The sequence below is a fragment of the Camarhynchus parvulus genome, chromosome 19 (genome assembly GCF_901933205.1).
Source record: "Camarhynchus parvulus chromosome 19, STF_HiC, whole genome shotgun sequence".
NCBI lineage: Eukaryota > Metazoa > Chordata > Aves > Passeriformes > Thraupidae > Camarhynchus > Camarhynchus parvulus.
In genome coordinates this window covers 11128137-11146041 of record NC_044589.1, presented here as the reverse complement: position 1 = coordinate 11146041, position 17905 = coordinate 11128137, and the positions used below count along the sequence as shown (strand labels likewise).

General features: G+C 41.4%; 1 protein-coding gene across 1 annotated transcript; it reads left to right on the top strand.

The window, feature by feature from the left end:
- The first annotated feature begins 402 nt into the window (after positions 1 to 402).
- Positions 403 to 17518, top strand: SMTNL2 (smoothelin like 2). The gene is made up of 9 exons (XM_030962911.1): positions 403 to 807; positions 6678 to 6768; positions 7480 to 7722; positions 8402 to 8455; positions 9961 to 10036; positions 11811 to 11981; positions 12546 to 12663; positions 13955 to 14106; positions 16090 to 17518. Exons 1-9 carry the CDS (start codon positions 403 to 405, stop codon positions 16214 to 16216), a joined length of 1437 nt encoding a protein of 478 aa, XP_030818771.1. The 3' UTR covers positions 16217 to 17518.
- The last annotated feature ends 387 nt before the right edge of the window (positions 17519 to 17905 follow it).

The window sequence follows — 17905 nt, the reverse complement described above, 5'->3', positions numbered from 1 at the left end:
TCGCGGGCTAAAGGCCCCGGGCAACTGTGAACGATCCCATGGCCCCGCCCCTTCCCCCTGCTTGTTCCACCATTCCCTCCCGAAATTCCATCTCCCCCTTTGAAGGAGTGCACGCTGAGCGGGGCACACCGGGCAGCCGCACGACTCGCACCATCCGCGCCGCTTCTGTGCGGCGCCTGCCCCGGGCGCGCCCCGCCGAGCCCCCGCGTCCCAGCAGAACGGGCCGTGCCCGACGGCGCCGGGGGCCGGCCTTAGGGCTGGGCTAGGGGCCGCCGGGAGGCGCGGAGAGGTCTCTAAGAGGTGGAGAGGCGACGGCGAAGGGGGAGAGAGTTCGGCGTCTGCCGATAGCCGCTCCCGACCTTCCTGCGTCCCTGCCCGCGCAGCCTGCGGTGCGCGGACACCATGGCCGGTGAGAGCGAGGATTTGAACAGTCGGGAGGCGCAGACTGTCTGCGACGGCCTGGAACGCTACGAGGACACGCTGCGGGGCGCCGTCCGGGAGATCCATGTGGACATCCAGCTGTTCAAGCAAGGAGTAGGCCGGCAGGTGGAGGAGGTGCTGCGCCTCGCCAGCCCCTTGGCACACGCTGTCTCTGAGCTGCAGCAGGAGAACCGGCGCCTCCGGGTACAGCTGGAGCGCCTGTCTCGGCAGGTGGAGGCCCTGGGCAGGTCAGCGGGGCTGCCGCAGGAGTGGGTGAACGAGGCGGCAGAGAGCCCCCAGGTCGTGGGGCCCGGCTCGCCGGCGCAAGGTTCGGCCGACGGCGCCTTCTCCGGTCATGCCAAGCGAACGGTCGCTGGCCGGAGCCAAGTAAGCGGCCAGGGAGACGACAGGAGGGAGGGCCAAGGGCAAGCATGAAGGGATGCTTCACGGGTGTTGCCAGACTGTGTTGGCACCGGGTAATGTTTAGGTACACGGGGTTCCTCTTTTGCCAGGGGTCAGTGGTATTTTGGGAGGTGCTCTGAGAGATGGTCTTGGCTGTGATAGCATCTAGAGATCTACCTGATTATGGCCCTCTTTGGTCAGACTGGGATCTTGGTTAGAGTGGTAGCAACCTGTCAGTTCCCTGTGGTTAAAAATAAGAGGAGATGGGGCGGTCTAGGCTGTCAATGTACATGTGTACGCGAATATTTTTGTATCCTTTTTGGACTCGATTCTGGGGGATCTGTGTGCCAACAATGCTGTTTGCCAGTTGGGAAGCTTGCAAAGGGGAATAGCTTAAGCATATAGCAGGCAGTGGTTTCCATAAGATAACATCCCGCTGTGAGTCAGTTTTGCTGTCCAGCCACTGTCCCTCACTGCTGCAGCTCGTCCCTGAGAGGCTGACACAAGCTTTCGTGGTGTCTGTGACCTGAACTTGCACAAATGTAGTCATCCCTCCCACTGATAAAACTTTCTGCAGTGTAATGGAGCACTGTAACTTGGTGCACAGAAAACCCCATAGTGCAAAGCTCATCTGGTACTGAGATGTTTTGTGTAATTCTTTTTCTGTGTCTGTCTCTGCGATAAGAATTGAGAGCTCCTGTGCCACCTTTGACGCCAGGAGAGTGCAACCAGTCAGTACACTGTGATTCGGTCACATAAAACTAAGGTACTAGAGACTTGGCTTTCACAGATGACAGCCAGTTTCACGTCCTCTCGGTTAAGCCTGTCTTAAGGGGGTTTTAAAACTGTTGGAGCTTTAAAAAACTAGTCTGTGGTCTATCTAAGCTTGGGGTTAAAGAAGAAAAGCTTGGAAGTTACATTTATTAGAATTGGTGGGAATGAGCAGAGTCTGTATTGCATTCCAGCCCTCTTCATTCCTACTGACCTGTTAATGGGATCATTGGGCTTCCTACCTCTGGGCAAATGGAAAGGTAAAACTGTTATTTGATACATTCTAGCAACTGCTGCCTTTCCCCCATGTGACAAAGGTAAGCAGCATCCACACAACTTCCAGACTGATTACCTTTTGTTCTGCGGAGCTATCCACGCTTGCTTGTATTGCAAGGAATTGAAATGAGTGATACAGAAGGGACAAGGGATTGTGGTCCCTCACTCCATCACCACTGTCTATGCTGTGGTGTCCACTTCACAGTCTGTGAAAGTCTTGCATCCATGTCATGGCCAATATCCAGCTTTAGGTATCGGTCTGCATTAAAGCACAGTATGAGCTTTTGTTTGGATGGGAACCTTCCTGCTTTACTTTGGGGGTTCAAGGAAGATCACTTAAGTGCTGATCGATCTTCAGTGCCCTCCCAACAATTTAGGTTGGAGAAGTTCCCAAGTTAGCAGAGCTGACCGAAAGGGAATTTCAGTACTGAGAAGTATGGGAGGTGCAGCTACAGCTATACATGCCAAATTTGTGCAGTGAAAACATGAGTTTGTGGGTCAGGTTCTGATGTGGCTGCATGCAAATGACAAAAGACCAAGCCTCAGATTTTCTGTAATGAACACTGTTCCTTCAGCTGATTCCAATTTCTGGTTATATGACTGAAGCATTTGAAACAGAATACCATAAATGGCACTGTGTATGTTTACAGACACACGAGCACCTATAATAAAACTGGTGACGCTTCTGGTCTTAGGAAATACTTCTATAATGCGAGACACGAGAAGCAAATAATGCTGACCTGGAAATAGTAGCAAATCAAGATGTGCTCTTTTGCTCCTGAAAAGATTTATTGGTTGAGTTCCTTTTTACTGTGCGGTCGATGCAGCATTAATTGAATATCAGAGATTCTGAGCATCTTTGGTGTCTCAGCCATTATTTTCTAATATTGCTAGATTATTTTTCATGGTAATTTCATTTGGGGAAAAATGAATCCAGGAATTCCAAGCATAGTTCAGAAGTGAGGACACAAATCTCCTTTTAATTCTAATCTGGGCAATTTCTGCTATGATGTCATTGAAAGCTGATATAGAGCAGTCAAAATGCTGGTTTTGGTGCCATTTTAAATGGCCATTAGCTGCTCTGATTTGGAGGTGAGTCTTTCTGTTATTTTGATACCAGACTTCAACTCAGCTCTCATAACCATGCCAGAGTCTTGAGAGCTGCTTTCACGAAAGTGGAAAATAGGGAATATTTGAAGAGGTAGTTTCAAAGATCTGGATCCTGGAGCCATACCTGCGCTACTGAGCATTTACAAAGAAAGGGTTTTGATCTTTCTTTTGTTGTCTGATTTTACATTTTGGCAAGAGCTTCATAACTTACGGTATTTCCATAGTTTTTGTGATTAAGCATGATGCCTTTGTTAAGAGGGAGAACTAAAAGTACTTTAAGGGTGTCCTGTTTTAAAACTGTCAGAAGAGTTTCTGTATAGCTAGGACACACAGCTGCAGAGAATCTGCCTGCAGTGGTCAAAGCCACAGAGAGATAGATAGCTGGCTATGACCACCTATGAAGGTCTAAACAAGTATTACTACCCATTGGGATCTCTCCCTGATGACCTGATGGCACCTAGGCAGCCTGTGAGTAACTGCATAAGACATGACTTGGGTCTATAGAATGACCTAAGTATTTCCAGCAAAGATGGGCTGAGAGAGCTGGGGTTATTCAGCCCGAAGAAGAGAAGACTTCAGGGAAACCTCATTGCGGCCTTCAAATACTTTAGGGGGCTTACAAAAAGAGGGTGAGGCACTTGTTTTTGTATGGCCAGATAGCAACAGGACAAGGGGCAATGGTTTTAAACCACTGAAAGTGGGTGGGTTTAGATTGGATATTAGGAAGAAACCATTCACTCAAAGGGTGGTGAAGCACAGGTTGCCCGGTAAAGTTGCGGATGCCTCGTCCCTGTCAGTCTTTGGGGCCGGGTTGGATGGGCTCCTGAGCAACCTGATCTAATGCATGGAATGCCTGTGCATGTCAAGGTGTTGAAACAAGATGATCTTTATGATCCCTTCCAATTCAATCCATTCTATGGTTCTATAATGACAGGGAGATTACATGATTACTAGAGCATTACTTACTCTTTTTCCAAACTATCTTAACTCATCTGTTTGATAAAGGAAGCCTGTTGGTTTAACTTCTTTGTTATTTTCTTATACTTCCAGAAGTGTCCTTTTGGAACGATGACATTTCATGGTTGCCTTGATCCTTATCTAGATTATTTTTGTTGTTGTTTGTTTTAATTCACTGTGGCATAGCCATAGGCACCTGCTGAAGCTGCTAAGAGAGAATTATTCTCTCCTATCCATTTATATCCAGTACTCCTATTGTTTGTCTTCAGTGCAATAGCTTTTCTAATATGTTCATAGTGTTTGAGGCTTTTTCTTCTCGTAGCAGGGTCAGTTACAGATAGAGAATACTTGTATTGTCTTGTGGACGATGGCTTTCTTGTAGTAGAATTAAGGGGTAAATGTGGTACACTTCTTGCTGGTGTCTAGCTGGCTTGTTTCCATTTCCTCAAAATTTCATTGTTCCCAGTATCTGATATCTCAGTGATCTCTATATATGCAAGGAACAGAGTGTGGAACTTTGCCTTTGTGGCAGTCAGTGGCAATATTACTGTTCATTAAAAGTGAAGCAACAATTTCACCTATCATATTTAAGAATGGGATGTACTTCTCCTACATAAACGGCATTTCTAGAACCAGTGATTTGTATTGTGACCCTTGTGGTAGTTGGTGGTTTTATGAATGACACTGAATGACTGAAATCTGTCATTTGAGTGAGAGCAATATCATATGTGTCTGTCATTCTTCTAGAATTTGATCTTGTTGCAGACAAAATCTTGAAGAGACATAACAGACATGCACCTTAGAGGTTCAGCGAGGAAATAACAATTGTATTTCTTTTTTTTTTTTTTTTCTAATCCTGTGAACTGGTGCTTATTTTTTCTGAATGCATTGAAATTTTATTACTGGCTTGCGATAATTGCAGCTTCCAGTTAAGGATCTCCAAAGTGTAACTTCTTTGCAGCAAAGGAGAAATTCCAGCAGTCCTGTAACTATGGAAAGTATTATCACCCTCCTTACATGGAAACCTCTGACCTCCACAGAGATTAGTTCTACAAGCCAGCTTTGGATAAGGCATCCAAAATATTAGTGTTAACTTTCTTTTCTTCATCAGTTCTTCGTAGTGTTGTTGTCACGAGTTGTACAAATGTGTACTTCTTATTATTAAGATCAGATATGTGTAGTTATCCCTCTGCTATTTATAATCTATGTAACCAGCACTGACAGAAGTAGTATTGCTAAACATGAGTTTGTCAGCAGCTTGGCATCTCCACAGTGAATTCTGAAAGTACCTCAGTCTGACACTACTAAATGCACATCAGAATCTGATCTCAGATCCTCCCACTGTTCTGTCAGCACATGGGCCTTCTTCCCCATCCTCCAGCCTGGTATCAGTTTCTTCTTTGGCACTGTTAGCCAAACTGTAGCAGTCAGGTTTGCATGAAATAAGGTAACGCAGCACTTGACATTGCATTAGAAAGCCAGTTCAGCGTGTAGAATGCTACGTGACCTTTGCAACAATCATGTCATTTGGCGATTTTACTCACCCACACCTCCCCAGCTTATAAAAGTAGATTCATGTTTACAGCCTACACAGGCATTCTTCGCATTTAGGCCATAATGTGACATGAATGGCTAAACAGTTCTAACTGTGTATCATGGGTACATTCTAGGGAGTTGCATTAGCTGTGCTTTACATTTCAGTTCTGGATTTGGGCAGTAATTGTTGACTGGGATCTCAGTTGCACTAAATGCAGCAGTAAAGATTCTGAACCCCTGATGCTGCATGGTTTCTATAATTAGTATTTGTTTAATTTGTAATTTTCTCAAGCCTGGCAGCTAGTGATAACTGAGTTTATTCATGCACAGTACCTTTTCCAAATGTTTCAAAATAGGGGGTTTCTCCCAGAAATTACAACATCTGGGTATAACTGTGCAATCAATGAACATTTTTGTGGACTGTGTGTTGGGGAATTTCTCTCTACTACTTGTAGCTGCTGCTTCTTCTTGGAAACTTAACTGCAGTAATCATGTATCTGTGAAGCAGTTTCTTCTTCCTTTAGTTATGCAGCCAAAAATCACATAGTTCCTCACGGTTTAACATGCCCCTTCACCCCCCAGAAAAAACCCATTCCCACCAGACAACAAACGCAATCAAACAAACCCCTCAAAAACCCCCACAACCTCCTACTAAACCCACAAAAAAATTCCTGGCTGATTTTTCCGGAATTATATTGACAGCCATTATGAGGACAGTTTATGCTTTTGCCAGAAAAAAGCTATCCTTACAAATGTTACAGATTATAAAATAGCTGTAGTGTCCTAGGATTGAATTTACTTTGTAATGCCTGTACAATATGTTTTTATACTGTATTTTCTTTCTGCAGCAAATAGAAAAAAATGCACAGCATTATTCCATGCAATCTCAATCAATTTCTCCACTGTTACATCAAGTCTTCTGTTTATCACCATTGCAGTGGGTGGTGATACCTTTATCTAACAAAAGATAACACCTCCTAGGTGCTTGGGGTCCATTAAGGACATACGTGTGAAGATTGATTTAAGTTATGCATTGCCAATGCTTCATTCGCAGGCTCGGCTCCTGGGATTAGGTAATTGTTCCTTTCTTATTTAGTGGTCTCTTGCATGAGGAAGACCTGTTCTTGGCAGGTGTTTCTGGATATTCTTCTCACTTTTGCTGCTGTTTGAAATTTAGCTGTCATGTCTGTTTTCTTTTCTGACAGAGTGTAGACCTGGATGACCACCAGAAACCTGAGTTTAGAAGAGTTTTTAGTTCTTCCATCATTGAAAATGGGCATCGATCTTCATCATCAGGTAGGAGTAGGGCGTGAAATGAAGCAACACTGCTTGTAAAATACCTGATCTTGGCAGTCATAGAGCAGGACTCACATTTTTGAAGGGTTAGAATCTACTATAGTTTCTATGGATATTGTCTGGTGGCACCTGTACTTTATTTCATAATTAGGAGTTTAATTTCTAAACTTTGGCTTTACTGTTAAGCATGTACTACGGTGTTTCATAAATTGGAAGCTATTACTCCTGGATTAACTTGAGACATGAGCGATAAGACCTTCTGTGGTGGGTGCCGTTGTAGTCTTGCATCCCAAAACATGTTGCAAGTCACCCATCTGCTTCTGTCATCCTTCAGTGGAGGAAGGACTTACCATCTCGGCTTTAGAGAGAGTCATACAGTGTTTCATAAAACCATGAACAAAAATGCTGCTTCCTTACCTGGGGCAGGAGATTGTGAGTGAGGGCTGCGCAGAGGAAGAGAAGCTTACCAAATGCAAATGCTAGTATGTTAATGATCTGAAGATATTGCTCCTGCTGAGATTCACATAGATTAGGTGTGATCGCTACAAGGGTCACTTGGGCTAGGGTTGTTTCTGCTATGTAGATGGTATAATGTTTCACAGAGGAGTAAGCCCACTGACCTGTAAAATAAAGTTGTTACATGAACATTGGTTTGTAGCTTTGTTATGAACTACAAACAAATTTACATCCTCTCTCCCATTTTTTATTCAGGTCAGGCAAAAGTCGCCCGTGAACTGATCTGTTTTCAGATGTCAGAATCTTCGTCCCCCGAAGCCCATGCCCCTGCAGTTGCCTTACAGATGCCCCACCTTCCCGTTACTGCAGTAACCAGGACATCTGAGAAGTTTTCAGGAGAGAACATCTGTCCAACAGGAACAACTAATACATCTTCTTGCCTGCTGGAACAGGGCAAGAGCGTAAATAAAATGGGAGTAAAATCTTCCAACCAGCCAGGTAAAAAAGAAAAATAACTTGCTGAACCCGCATCCCGTTTCCTTTCTTCAGCTGGTGCTATGAGTATTGTCCTGTGACCTAGTGGCCATTATGAAACCTTGCTTCTATGGCTATATATCCCATCGTGGGACATTCCATTTTGGAATACTGTGTGTCCTAGCTGGAGCTTTCAGCTGTAATGTCACATCTGCAGAGAATTTTTGTGCCTAACATAGTTGAGTTTTTAGTGAAGTGTATTTTACAGCACAGTTACTGAATTCAGTAAGTTACTGACTCTCTTAAACATGCCCAGCTCTTTTCATGAAATTTGTGGACATTTTTAATGCTTTAGGACTGGAGGTCCTGTGTGAAGTTAGGCAGTTATTTGGCCGGCAGGTTCGAATAGTCATTTGGAAGAAGGAATGACTGACAGCAGTCTGACACATATACACATATCAGTGATTGCAGAATCTTAGTTATATTGAAACTGAGTTTAAAAAAAATTTCACATGGAAGCCGTTCATCCTTGGCTGTGACACTTACAAGTTGGACTATATATATGGGTCAGAAATTACAGGAGACTGGGATAGGATTGCTAGCAAGAGATAGGGGTTATTTGCAGATTATTATTTCAGTTTTTATCTTACTAAAACTAAAAATGTAGCAAACACTTCCTTTGTCTTTGTTTGTGCTGATACAGTGAAGGACTGGAATTCAATTCCAATGAGAACAATGGATTCATCTGCCACTGGAGGTGAGTATTCCTATATGCATGCCCTTATGCAACAAAAATTGAGAGTGATTCTGGGCTCTTTGGGGGATCTGAGCATGTAGTTTTGACTTGTAGGTACACGGTAATACTAACATTGCTAACAAGTATGTATGCAGACTCATAGAATCACAGACACTTGTTCTACTCCATCAGATTCTCAATCAGTTCAAAGTGAGGGGTACTTATCCTTACTTGCACAGTGATGTACGTGTGTACCGTTAGGCAGTCTCTGCAGTGGAAACCATAGGTGCCAGAAAAGTGAGGCAGGCAGACAGCTTGAGCAGTGAAGATTTCAGCTGATCAAGTGAAAACTGTGACTGCACACAAGGCAGCTGGAAAGTGGCGTGCCCACCCACATATGCTGAAGCAAATTACTTTGAGCAAGATAAAAGTAAGGCGTCTCCTTTGTGATATAATGTGGCAAAGGACAAAATGCTGTAAGGATTTCTGATTTCAGCTGAAATAGATGAGTTGAGCTCTCTCCAAAAGTACCTCTGATTGCTGTCACCAAGTTGTTATTGTCTGCACAATGTACTGGCATTTCACAGTGGTCTCAAGTGTCAGTCTGTTTAGCAAAATACGTAGCCCTTTCGGAATAAGGATTACATTCCTCCTCATCTGAAAACATCTGAGATTGGCATAAATATCTGGCAATTGTAAGTGGTCACAAATTTGTCACACCTGTATGCTGGCATCTACCAGTGTGTTTTACACGAGAAGTGTAGTTGATCTGGATCACTTCTATAAGAAGAGGGAAGAATTCTGCATTTTCAGAGAGTAAGACGGTGATCATCTTAGACTGCTTCTTCGTGTGTAGAAGGAGCTTTCAAGAAATCAGTTGCTGGTTTATGCAACAAGTTTTGGCTTTGGTATGTTAAAACTGGGCAAGACACTTCACAGTTTTGCAGTTATAGAGCATAGCTGGAGTCCAAAGCTGAGCCCTAAGAGGCAAAGCACATAAGGTAGAACCTCAGAGGTGGAGGGAGGAAGAGGCAAAGTTGATTTTAAGCCACATTTGCAACTTTGAGTCTGTTTTACTTTACAAAGTAAAATGTCTTCCTGGTAGAAATTAGATAATTTAAATTATGTACTCAATTACATTAAACTCCCCAGGGCTTGTCTGCTAGAATGACTTTTGCAAGCACCACTTTTTCCTTTAACTGAAATGTCAGTGGCAGTGTGCCCTGTTCTGAGGGCCTGAAGTGATCTGACCTTCCAACTGCAGTTTTATCAAAGGCATCCTCTTGGAGTCCTTCCTGGTATGCCTACACTATCCTCGCTGCAGTTTTACAGAGGAATTGAACTGCCGGGGAAAATCCTTCCCCAGCTTGTTAGCTCAAATGGAAGTCAGAGGCCTGCAGCTTTACAGTGTGGTGAGTAAAAATCAATGTGTGTCTATCCACCAGGAAAGCACATGAGGAAAGTTTCTATTTGAAAGCATGTGAGAAAAGTTTCTGCACTAATGCATCTTTTCTGTTTTTATATAGAGAATGCTACTTCTGTCACCAAGCCTGTCTCAACTGTGAACTACAGGCTGCATAGTGGAGCCAAAACTGGTGAAAGGTATGCATTTTTCATGACATTTTGTTAGGCCATTGTGGTCAATGTAGTCTCAAGGGACAGGTGTTCTGCTAACTTGGAAAACAGGTGAGTCCCAGATGCTGTTTTAAGCATTGGATGTATAATTGTACATTAATCTACTTGCCCCATAATCTCTTACGTTAACATACGTAGTTCATTTAATGTATGTATGTACGTACATTAAATTACATTAATGTATGTAATGTATGTGCTATGTCCATCAACATGTAAATGGGCATATTCCTCTGAACCACACTTCTACTTTCAGCAAATAACCAATCGATGTCAATGACTACTGGAATAATCACACTATCTGTACTAAAACCATCCTAGCGATGTACTGTACATAGTAGTTTGCATTCAACACAGCAGTGCTTATATACATACCCTGAATGTTCTCAGGTGAAACATACCAGCTTATTTATTGATTGTACTTCTCATGGGAAATCAGCAACCTGCTGTATATATCATGCTATATGTCTAGTATGAGGATCACTCGTTCCCCCTAAACCCCCTGCATGACTTGCTCTTTTGTGCCTCTGATTCCTATATCAGGGCCATATCCTGGTTAATCGTCACACCTTTCTTTTCACGAGGCATCTGGTAGGCTGTACATCAACATCACGCCTGTGATTGCAGCTTTGGATAGCCTTAGCACATTCGGCTCCTTTTTTGGTGGGGGGTGCTTCTTCAGGCTGTCCCACCCGTGCACCAAAGAACAAATGAGTCACTGGTGCTATATTTTAAGCGTGTCAAAGGCTGTGAGCTTTCCTCTGGGCTAGCCTAGACTTTAATTTGTAGATAATTGCCTTGCTGAGGACTACTACACATTCTTTATTAACTAAAGTTGCAGTTGCTTAGTAGAGGATTCCATGATATCACAATTATTCCTGGCATATACAGACATGCTTAGCATGCAAAATATCCATCAAGAAAATAATTGGAGAGAAGAAAGTTTAAATCTCTTAAATTAGGCTGGTATCTGTCTTGAAAACAATCCCAAATTAGGCATTACATTTCCTCTGAGGTAGTTCCAACATCAGCACTTCAGTATTTGAGTCATGATACAGTGAGCACCCTAGAGGACTTGGTGTCATACCCGACCTTCATCTGTACCAGAAATTAACATGTGACACTGATGTAATTGTTCTTTGCCTGTTTCCTCATCTCTGTGATATGGAGTCATTCCAAATGCAATGTTTGGCTTGCTTCATTAATGCCAATGAAGCAGTATATTGCTCAAACAAACACAAATTAGAATATATTCCTCAATCACATATACAGCTTGCAGTCAGTAAAGCAACACTGTCAGAAGGTCAGAATTCTGTGTGCTACAAGTAAAAATTTCAAAAGTACTTCCTGATTTATTCTTCAAATTTCATTTTAAAAATGTCACAGCCTCCAAGAACCCTGAAGTTGGAAATTGATGGGACTTAGTGCTCCTGTGTGGCCACAACTTTTTTTTTTTGTCTTCTTTTTTTTTTCTTGAAGGTTTTTAATTGTTGTTCTGCTCGGTGGCTTGTCCAGCTGTGTCTTATTTGTAACAGTACCTTAGGTGCTTCAATACTTATGTGCTGTTGTGTGTCAGTAATAATTTTACTTTTATTAACATTGCTTCTTTTGACTCATGCAGGTCCTCTTGAAATGGATCTTGTGGAAGGTTTAGAGACAACAGTTGAACCTTTGTGCTTGCTCTTGTCACTGCAGAGAATTACTCTTTCATTTACCACATACTTTTCACGTTATGTTTCTCCAGTGCCATTGACAGTTGCTGTGAGGTGACCCCCAGCTCTCACTCACCTCCTCCTGCTGTGCATCGCCCAGTTGAAAGGAGGCGAGAATTGGTGCGGTCTCAGACGCTCCCACGGACTTCAGGAACGCAGGCCAGGAAAGCGCTTTTTGAAAAACTTGAACGCGATGATGGAAAGTACGTCTCAGTCTTTGTCTCCAGAATGGTTTGTTAATGGAAAACTAATTTGTCAGTTATTACCAGCAGTGTACAGCTGGGTGGGAGAACTCTCTCCGTGTAGGATTTGGAGCTAAGGGACAATATGAGGCCCCTAAAGCTTCACTGACTTACAGACCAAGCCTTGGAAATCACAGCTACAGAATCCTCTGACTTTGGAGTTGTTCAGCTGAAGCAGCAGGTTCCCTTTTATCAGGGAAGAGTTCTGTGAAAGCTGCCTTCTCCATCATTATAGGAGACTGCAAATATAGTGACTTTCTGTTGCCATTCATTAAGGATCAAAATATGGACACTTCGTGATGGGAGTATGATTTAAAGAAAAGAGAGATTGGAATTGGAATTCTGGGTTTCGTTTAATAAAACTAAGTTTTTCTTGCAGGACCAACAAGTCAAGGTTTCAGCAACATGTTTCTCAAATATCTCCTGGACAGGGACTGACCTGAGCAAAGTTGTATAGATGTTCCTGACAAATAGGTTTAAGTTTTTCTAGAATATAATTTAATCTGGTCTCTGTTAATTTTCCAGAGGAAAGGGAGAATCCAGAGCTAAGCTGAAGAGGTCGCTGAGTTTTGGGGTTGCCAGCGCTAGCAGCATTAAACAAATTCTGTTAGACTGGTGTCGCTCAAAAACCATAGGATACAAGGTAAAGATATGGTAGTATTTTCATCTCTCTCTTTTTTGTTTCAAGAGAATTTGCAAAATTCCATGCTCAACGGGTGAATGTAAAATATGCTAGAGAATTAGTTTACTTCCTCAAAGTCATGAATATGGTTTGTGTAGGCAGCAATTCAAGACTGTCAGTGACTGCATGAATGAGATTCTGTATGTATATTAAAGCAATGCATTAGTGTTTTTCTAAAAGCCAACCTTTTTGTGCTTATGGATAAAAATTTCAGTATACACTCAGACTTTTTTTTCTTAGTTGCAGGCTGTAATTTTTTATTCACATGATACATGACAAGTTCTGAATACATGGAGACTATGGCCATTTTGCTACATGCAGACCCAAGTACTCTCTTAGTATTCGACAAATAAATTTGTAGTGAATGGTTGAGTTTCAATCATACTTTGAGTAAATTTTTGTGAGGTAGCATCAGTGTCACTATAGGAATACAGCAGTTGAGATTTTACTCATTTTACCTGGCCTTCTTAAACTGCAACTGTCAAAGAAATACAGAATTTTTTTCCTAGGGATTTTTTGCACGTGTTTAGTATGCTTTTCAACATTATTAAATGTGCATAATTATTGTTAAACTGTAGATTATAGTATAAATAAGCAGAACTAATTAAAATTATGGTTAATTGCTTATCAGAAAAGCTGGGACTTGAATTTTATATGATGAGAAAGCAGCATGAGACAAATACGTTTCTTTTCACTGTGGCATTTGAAAGTAACAGTAAGAATCTGTTTTGAGAATCAGGTTGTGCAGTAGGTATGATTTTTCTTATGTTTCTACCTATCTGTGTGTAAACAGATATTGAATTGGGCAAAGCCAGCAAGCATCATCTTATCCAGGGTTATTCACAAAATGAACTGTTCTTCAATTTTAAATCCTCCATAAGGTGATTATGGTTATATATAAGCAGTGTCCTTAGCTTCCACAGATACTGAGCAGGTACATCTGGCCTACTCCAGTGCTCACTGATGTTGATGAGATTCTTCACAGTATTTTCAGTGGGATTTGGATCAGGGACCTTGACTATGTGTCTGCTTTGCATCTGGGTATTTCAGGCAAAGAGCTTTTATTGCTTTTTAGTGCCATTTTTTTCTCAGAATGTCAACAATGAAATGGACATACAAAGATGGGAAGAAGAAAATAAAGCCTGTGCTCTTGCTGGTGGGAAAGAATGATAAAAAACTGCATTGAACAAAAGCAGCTGCTCTTATTTGTTCCCCTGTGCTGCATTAACGTGTATTTTTTTCATCATGACAGCACATTGATCTGCAGAACTTCTCCTCAAGCTGGAACGATGGGATGGCATTCTGCGCTCTTGTGCATTCTTTCTTTCCTGAAGCTTTTGATTATAATAAGCTTGACCCAGCTAACCGCAAGCAGAACTTTGAGCTGGCCTTCACAACGGCTGAGTGAGTACATTAGCGCTCTAGGAAGTGCTTCCAGTTCAAGTCTAACGCACCTGAGCAGCAGTGAAGAGTTTCATTATTATTCTTTTTGACTCTCTGTTGATGCCTTGGGAGGCTACCTAGAACAGAGGCTAGAGAGTGTTAAAGGAATAAAGTAGGTATTTAGTAAAAAGGCCTTCAAAGGATACACCTTGGACAGTACAAGAACCTGGCCAAGGCTACACCCGGGATGGATGATGGAGCACATGTTTTCACACTTTTGTAAGTTTTGGTCCATTTACATATTGGGGTTAATTGTCCAATTACACCTTCAGATTATGAAGCCCCATCCTCCCAGATTGCTCTCCTCAATTCGCTGCTGTTTACACTTTTTGGGCCTGAAGCTGCAACGGTGTCCTTGGTTCTCGGACTGGGAGAGGATTGTTTTGTCTGACTAAACTGTGAGGAGAACTTGCTAACACTGTATATGAAGTTCAGACTTACATACTCATGCAGTACAGAATCTGGATAATATGAAGCTAAAACTTAAGGCATCAGCATTACTAGCTTGCATGTATCATGCCAAAAAAGACAATAAAGCTCTGCAGAGAGAATGCATAGAACGTGTGAGACTTCATCTCTAACTGTACCTTGTTTTGCTTGAAAAACAACAAAGGTTGAATTCAGTGTAAGTACAGATCAAGACTGAGAGCTTCTCAGTATCTCAACCAGGTAATTGCATTTCTGAAAACAGGCAGAGCTAATACCCTCAGTCACATTATCCAGATTCTTTTTTATGCTGTATATTAGGTAATTAAATGCTAACTAATTTGTTAAAGTCATTATGAATGTGAACCTGCCAGTCAGAAATAGTAACATTTTTGAGCTGATATCAATGTGATTCTTAGGGTAAGACCTCTCCATGTGGTATGCAGCTGGGTTTGGTACACTTTTTCCAAATGGTTACAGGCGGTACGAACACATGGCTAATGAGGTAACTTAAAGAACTGGATTTGCCATTGCCCATTCAGAAAAAACCTTTCGCATTTCTTGACATAATGTTGTTTCTCCTTATTACAGCCTCTAGCAAAGGAATTAATTTGGGAAATACAAGTATTTTTATAAGTACACATATATGTATATATAAAAACATTTTGTTGCTTGTCAGTGAGTTGAAGGAGATTCTGTGGTACATTTAGGTGATTGATGATTGATCTAAAAATCATTTAGATTGATCTAAAAAACTATCTACAACTGTCAAAGGAAAGCTGGAGTGTTCTTCTACCTCAGTTTATATAAACAGTAAGTTTAGGTGAGAACAAAAGACACCATAAACACAACACTAAGAAACATTAGGTGAGAGAAAATTACAGAAATTACTATTCGTAGCTATGATTGCCTTTAAACTGATTTATTTGAGTGTCAGTAAAGGCTGTTTTCTCAGCTATTGCTGTTCACCCCAGTACTAGCTATGCTGATACAATTGATCCCCGCCCTTTTGATTTTTCATCTTAAGCCTCTGCAGATCTGTTCCTTTCTGCTGGTCCAGATCACTCACATCTTGAAGATATGGGTGTGGTGGAGAACAAACAATTCACAGCCACATGGGCCTTCATCAGCACATCTCATCTCCTCCTGAGTTTTTCCATTCTTTTGGAACTCCCTATATATTAACCAAGAACTGAGACATGGGCAGAGTAGTGTGAGATTGGGTTACATGCTACAGATGTAAGGAATGTGAATGATAGTGAAAAAAGCACCACCCCTCCAGGGCTTTAGATCAGATCCCAGTATAAAGCAAGAGACAGAAAGAACAGGAATATTCTGTGGTCATAAAAATAACAACGTCCAGCCCAACCCTGCTCAATTCATTGTGAAATGAAATGCTGCCAGTAAACCTCAGGATTTCTTAAATGTTTCAATGGTGCTCAAATCAGAGCATCAAATGAATACTGGAAGCAGTTATGTAACTCTTGATTTGTTGTATCTGTTTTATTGTTAATACAGGAAAATGGCTCACTGTGACCGTCTGATAGAAGTGGAAGACATGATGGTGATGGGTCACAAGCCAGATCCCATGTGCGTCTTCACCTATGTCCAGTCTCTGTACAGTCATCTACGATGTTTTGAATAAAACCATCGACACCTCTCCAGCCAGAAGGGTCAAGTACAGCATGCTAATAGGAAGACTAACATTTTGCAAATGGAACACAGTATTATTTCTTGCTTTGTACTGTCCCTTTGCTTACATTCAGCTGTGTAGCTGGCTGACTGAAGTATTGCTGAGCAGTGCCCTGAAGTGTTGATCACATCACCGTGTCAGTAATAATGGAAATAGGTTTGACAAAGACAAAAAGACATTGGCAAAAGCAAATATTGTCATTTTAGTGCTAGTAGTAGATTGGATTTTTAGGATTTTTATGTTTAAAGATCACAGGAAGCAAATATACTTCTCCTGTCTGTAAGGTTAGGGACAATTTTATGCAGTGATTCTGCTATGAAGGTGTTCCATCTTAAAATGCAGGTAAAACTCCAGAAGACAGCACCTTCAGTTTCACTTCTCTGTTAAACATAGTATAAAAGAAATAGCAGATGGACAAGGAAAATTCTGTTTAGCAAATAAGAACCTAGAGTACTCAACCATTAGAGCAATCATGCCTCTCCTCCAACCCTACCCCTCCCCTCTAGCATACACACACCGAGATCAAACAGGCATTGTTTTGTTCTCTTAAATCATAAAGAGAGCATAACCTCTTGTCTGATGAATGTGGTGACAGATTACTACGTTACATAATGGCATTTGTCTGTAATGGTCAAATCTAATAGTATTTGCTGAGAGGGTTGCTAATGCCTCTACTGGCAGTCCTGGATTGATTTCTTGATCAGACTAGCAACAGCTGGGACTCCTCTTTGTCTGAGATCGTGTGCTTGCATGGTTTAGGATTGCAGGAAAGGTAGGAGCTAGCGAGGTAAAAAATCCTTTGAACAGTTGTAATAGAAACAAGCCCATAATGTCCTTTTACCTGGACTCAGGGGGAGAGCAGCTCTTCAGAGTGGACAAGAGTGAACTCTCTTCAGTACAGATGCTGATTCTGAGGCAAATGAACAATACACAAAAATATATATGAAAGATGTGGGAGTTTTGAAATAGTTTCAAAAGCCTTGCACTAGTTTCAGTTTTCAGTTAAATTACTATTAAAACCATCAGTACAGTGTTTAGATTATTCCAGATTTACAGGACTAAAAAAAGCCTTCTAAAATTATTTCTTCCCTAAGAAGAGGCTCATAGAAAGAAAAAAACTGAAAGCCACAAATCGTCTGCTCATGCTAGAGAATGTTTTTTAACCTGCCCTTGTGCTTTTTGTAGATATTTAGAAAGATTAATTTGGTTCTGTATTGATGAACATTTATAATAAAATATGTCAAGCATTCTTCAGATTTATTGCATCTTTTTAGAATGATGTGACAGATAACCAAGTAAAATCAGTGAAAACACATAGCTTTTACTTAAAAGATTTTTGTTCCAGTCATGATTCTGTGTGCTCTGAATTTTAGTTAAAAAAAGTACATAAGTTCAACTGCATTTGAAGTACGATTTTACTTCAGTCTCCCTTTCTAGTCTAGTTTACTTAAAAACCATGAATGAAGCAATTGCTTTGTTAGCATATAAATGCCATTGCCTTCAGTTCTTTACTTTGTCTTGAAGGATTATAATTCTGAGGAGTAAGTGTGTGCCTATAGCTCTACCAAATGCACTCTAAGGATAAACACATTGTACTTATGTTTTGGTTAAGCACGAGGAGAAATCTATCCAAAACTGGCA

Bases quoted from the DNA above. Each gene is read 5' to 3' on its own strand.
- SMTNL2 (XM_030962911.1), top strand. From the start codon at position 403: ATGGCCGGTGAGAGCGAGGATTTGAACAGTCGGGAGGCGCAGACTGTC. The intron at 7,723-8,401 runs GTAAAAAAGAAA...GTGCTGATACAG, and splicing joins AAAATCTTCCAACCAGCCAG to TGAAGGACTGGAATTCAATT. The intron at 14,107-16,089 runs GTGAGTACATTA...TTGTTAATACAG, and splicing joins CTGGCCTTCACAACGGCTGA to GAAAATGGCTCACTGTGACC.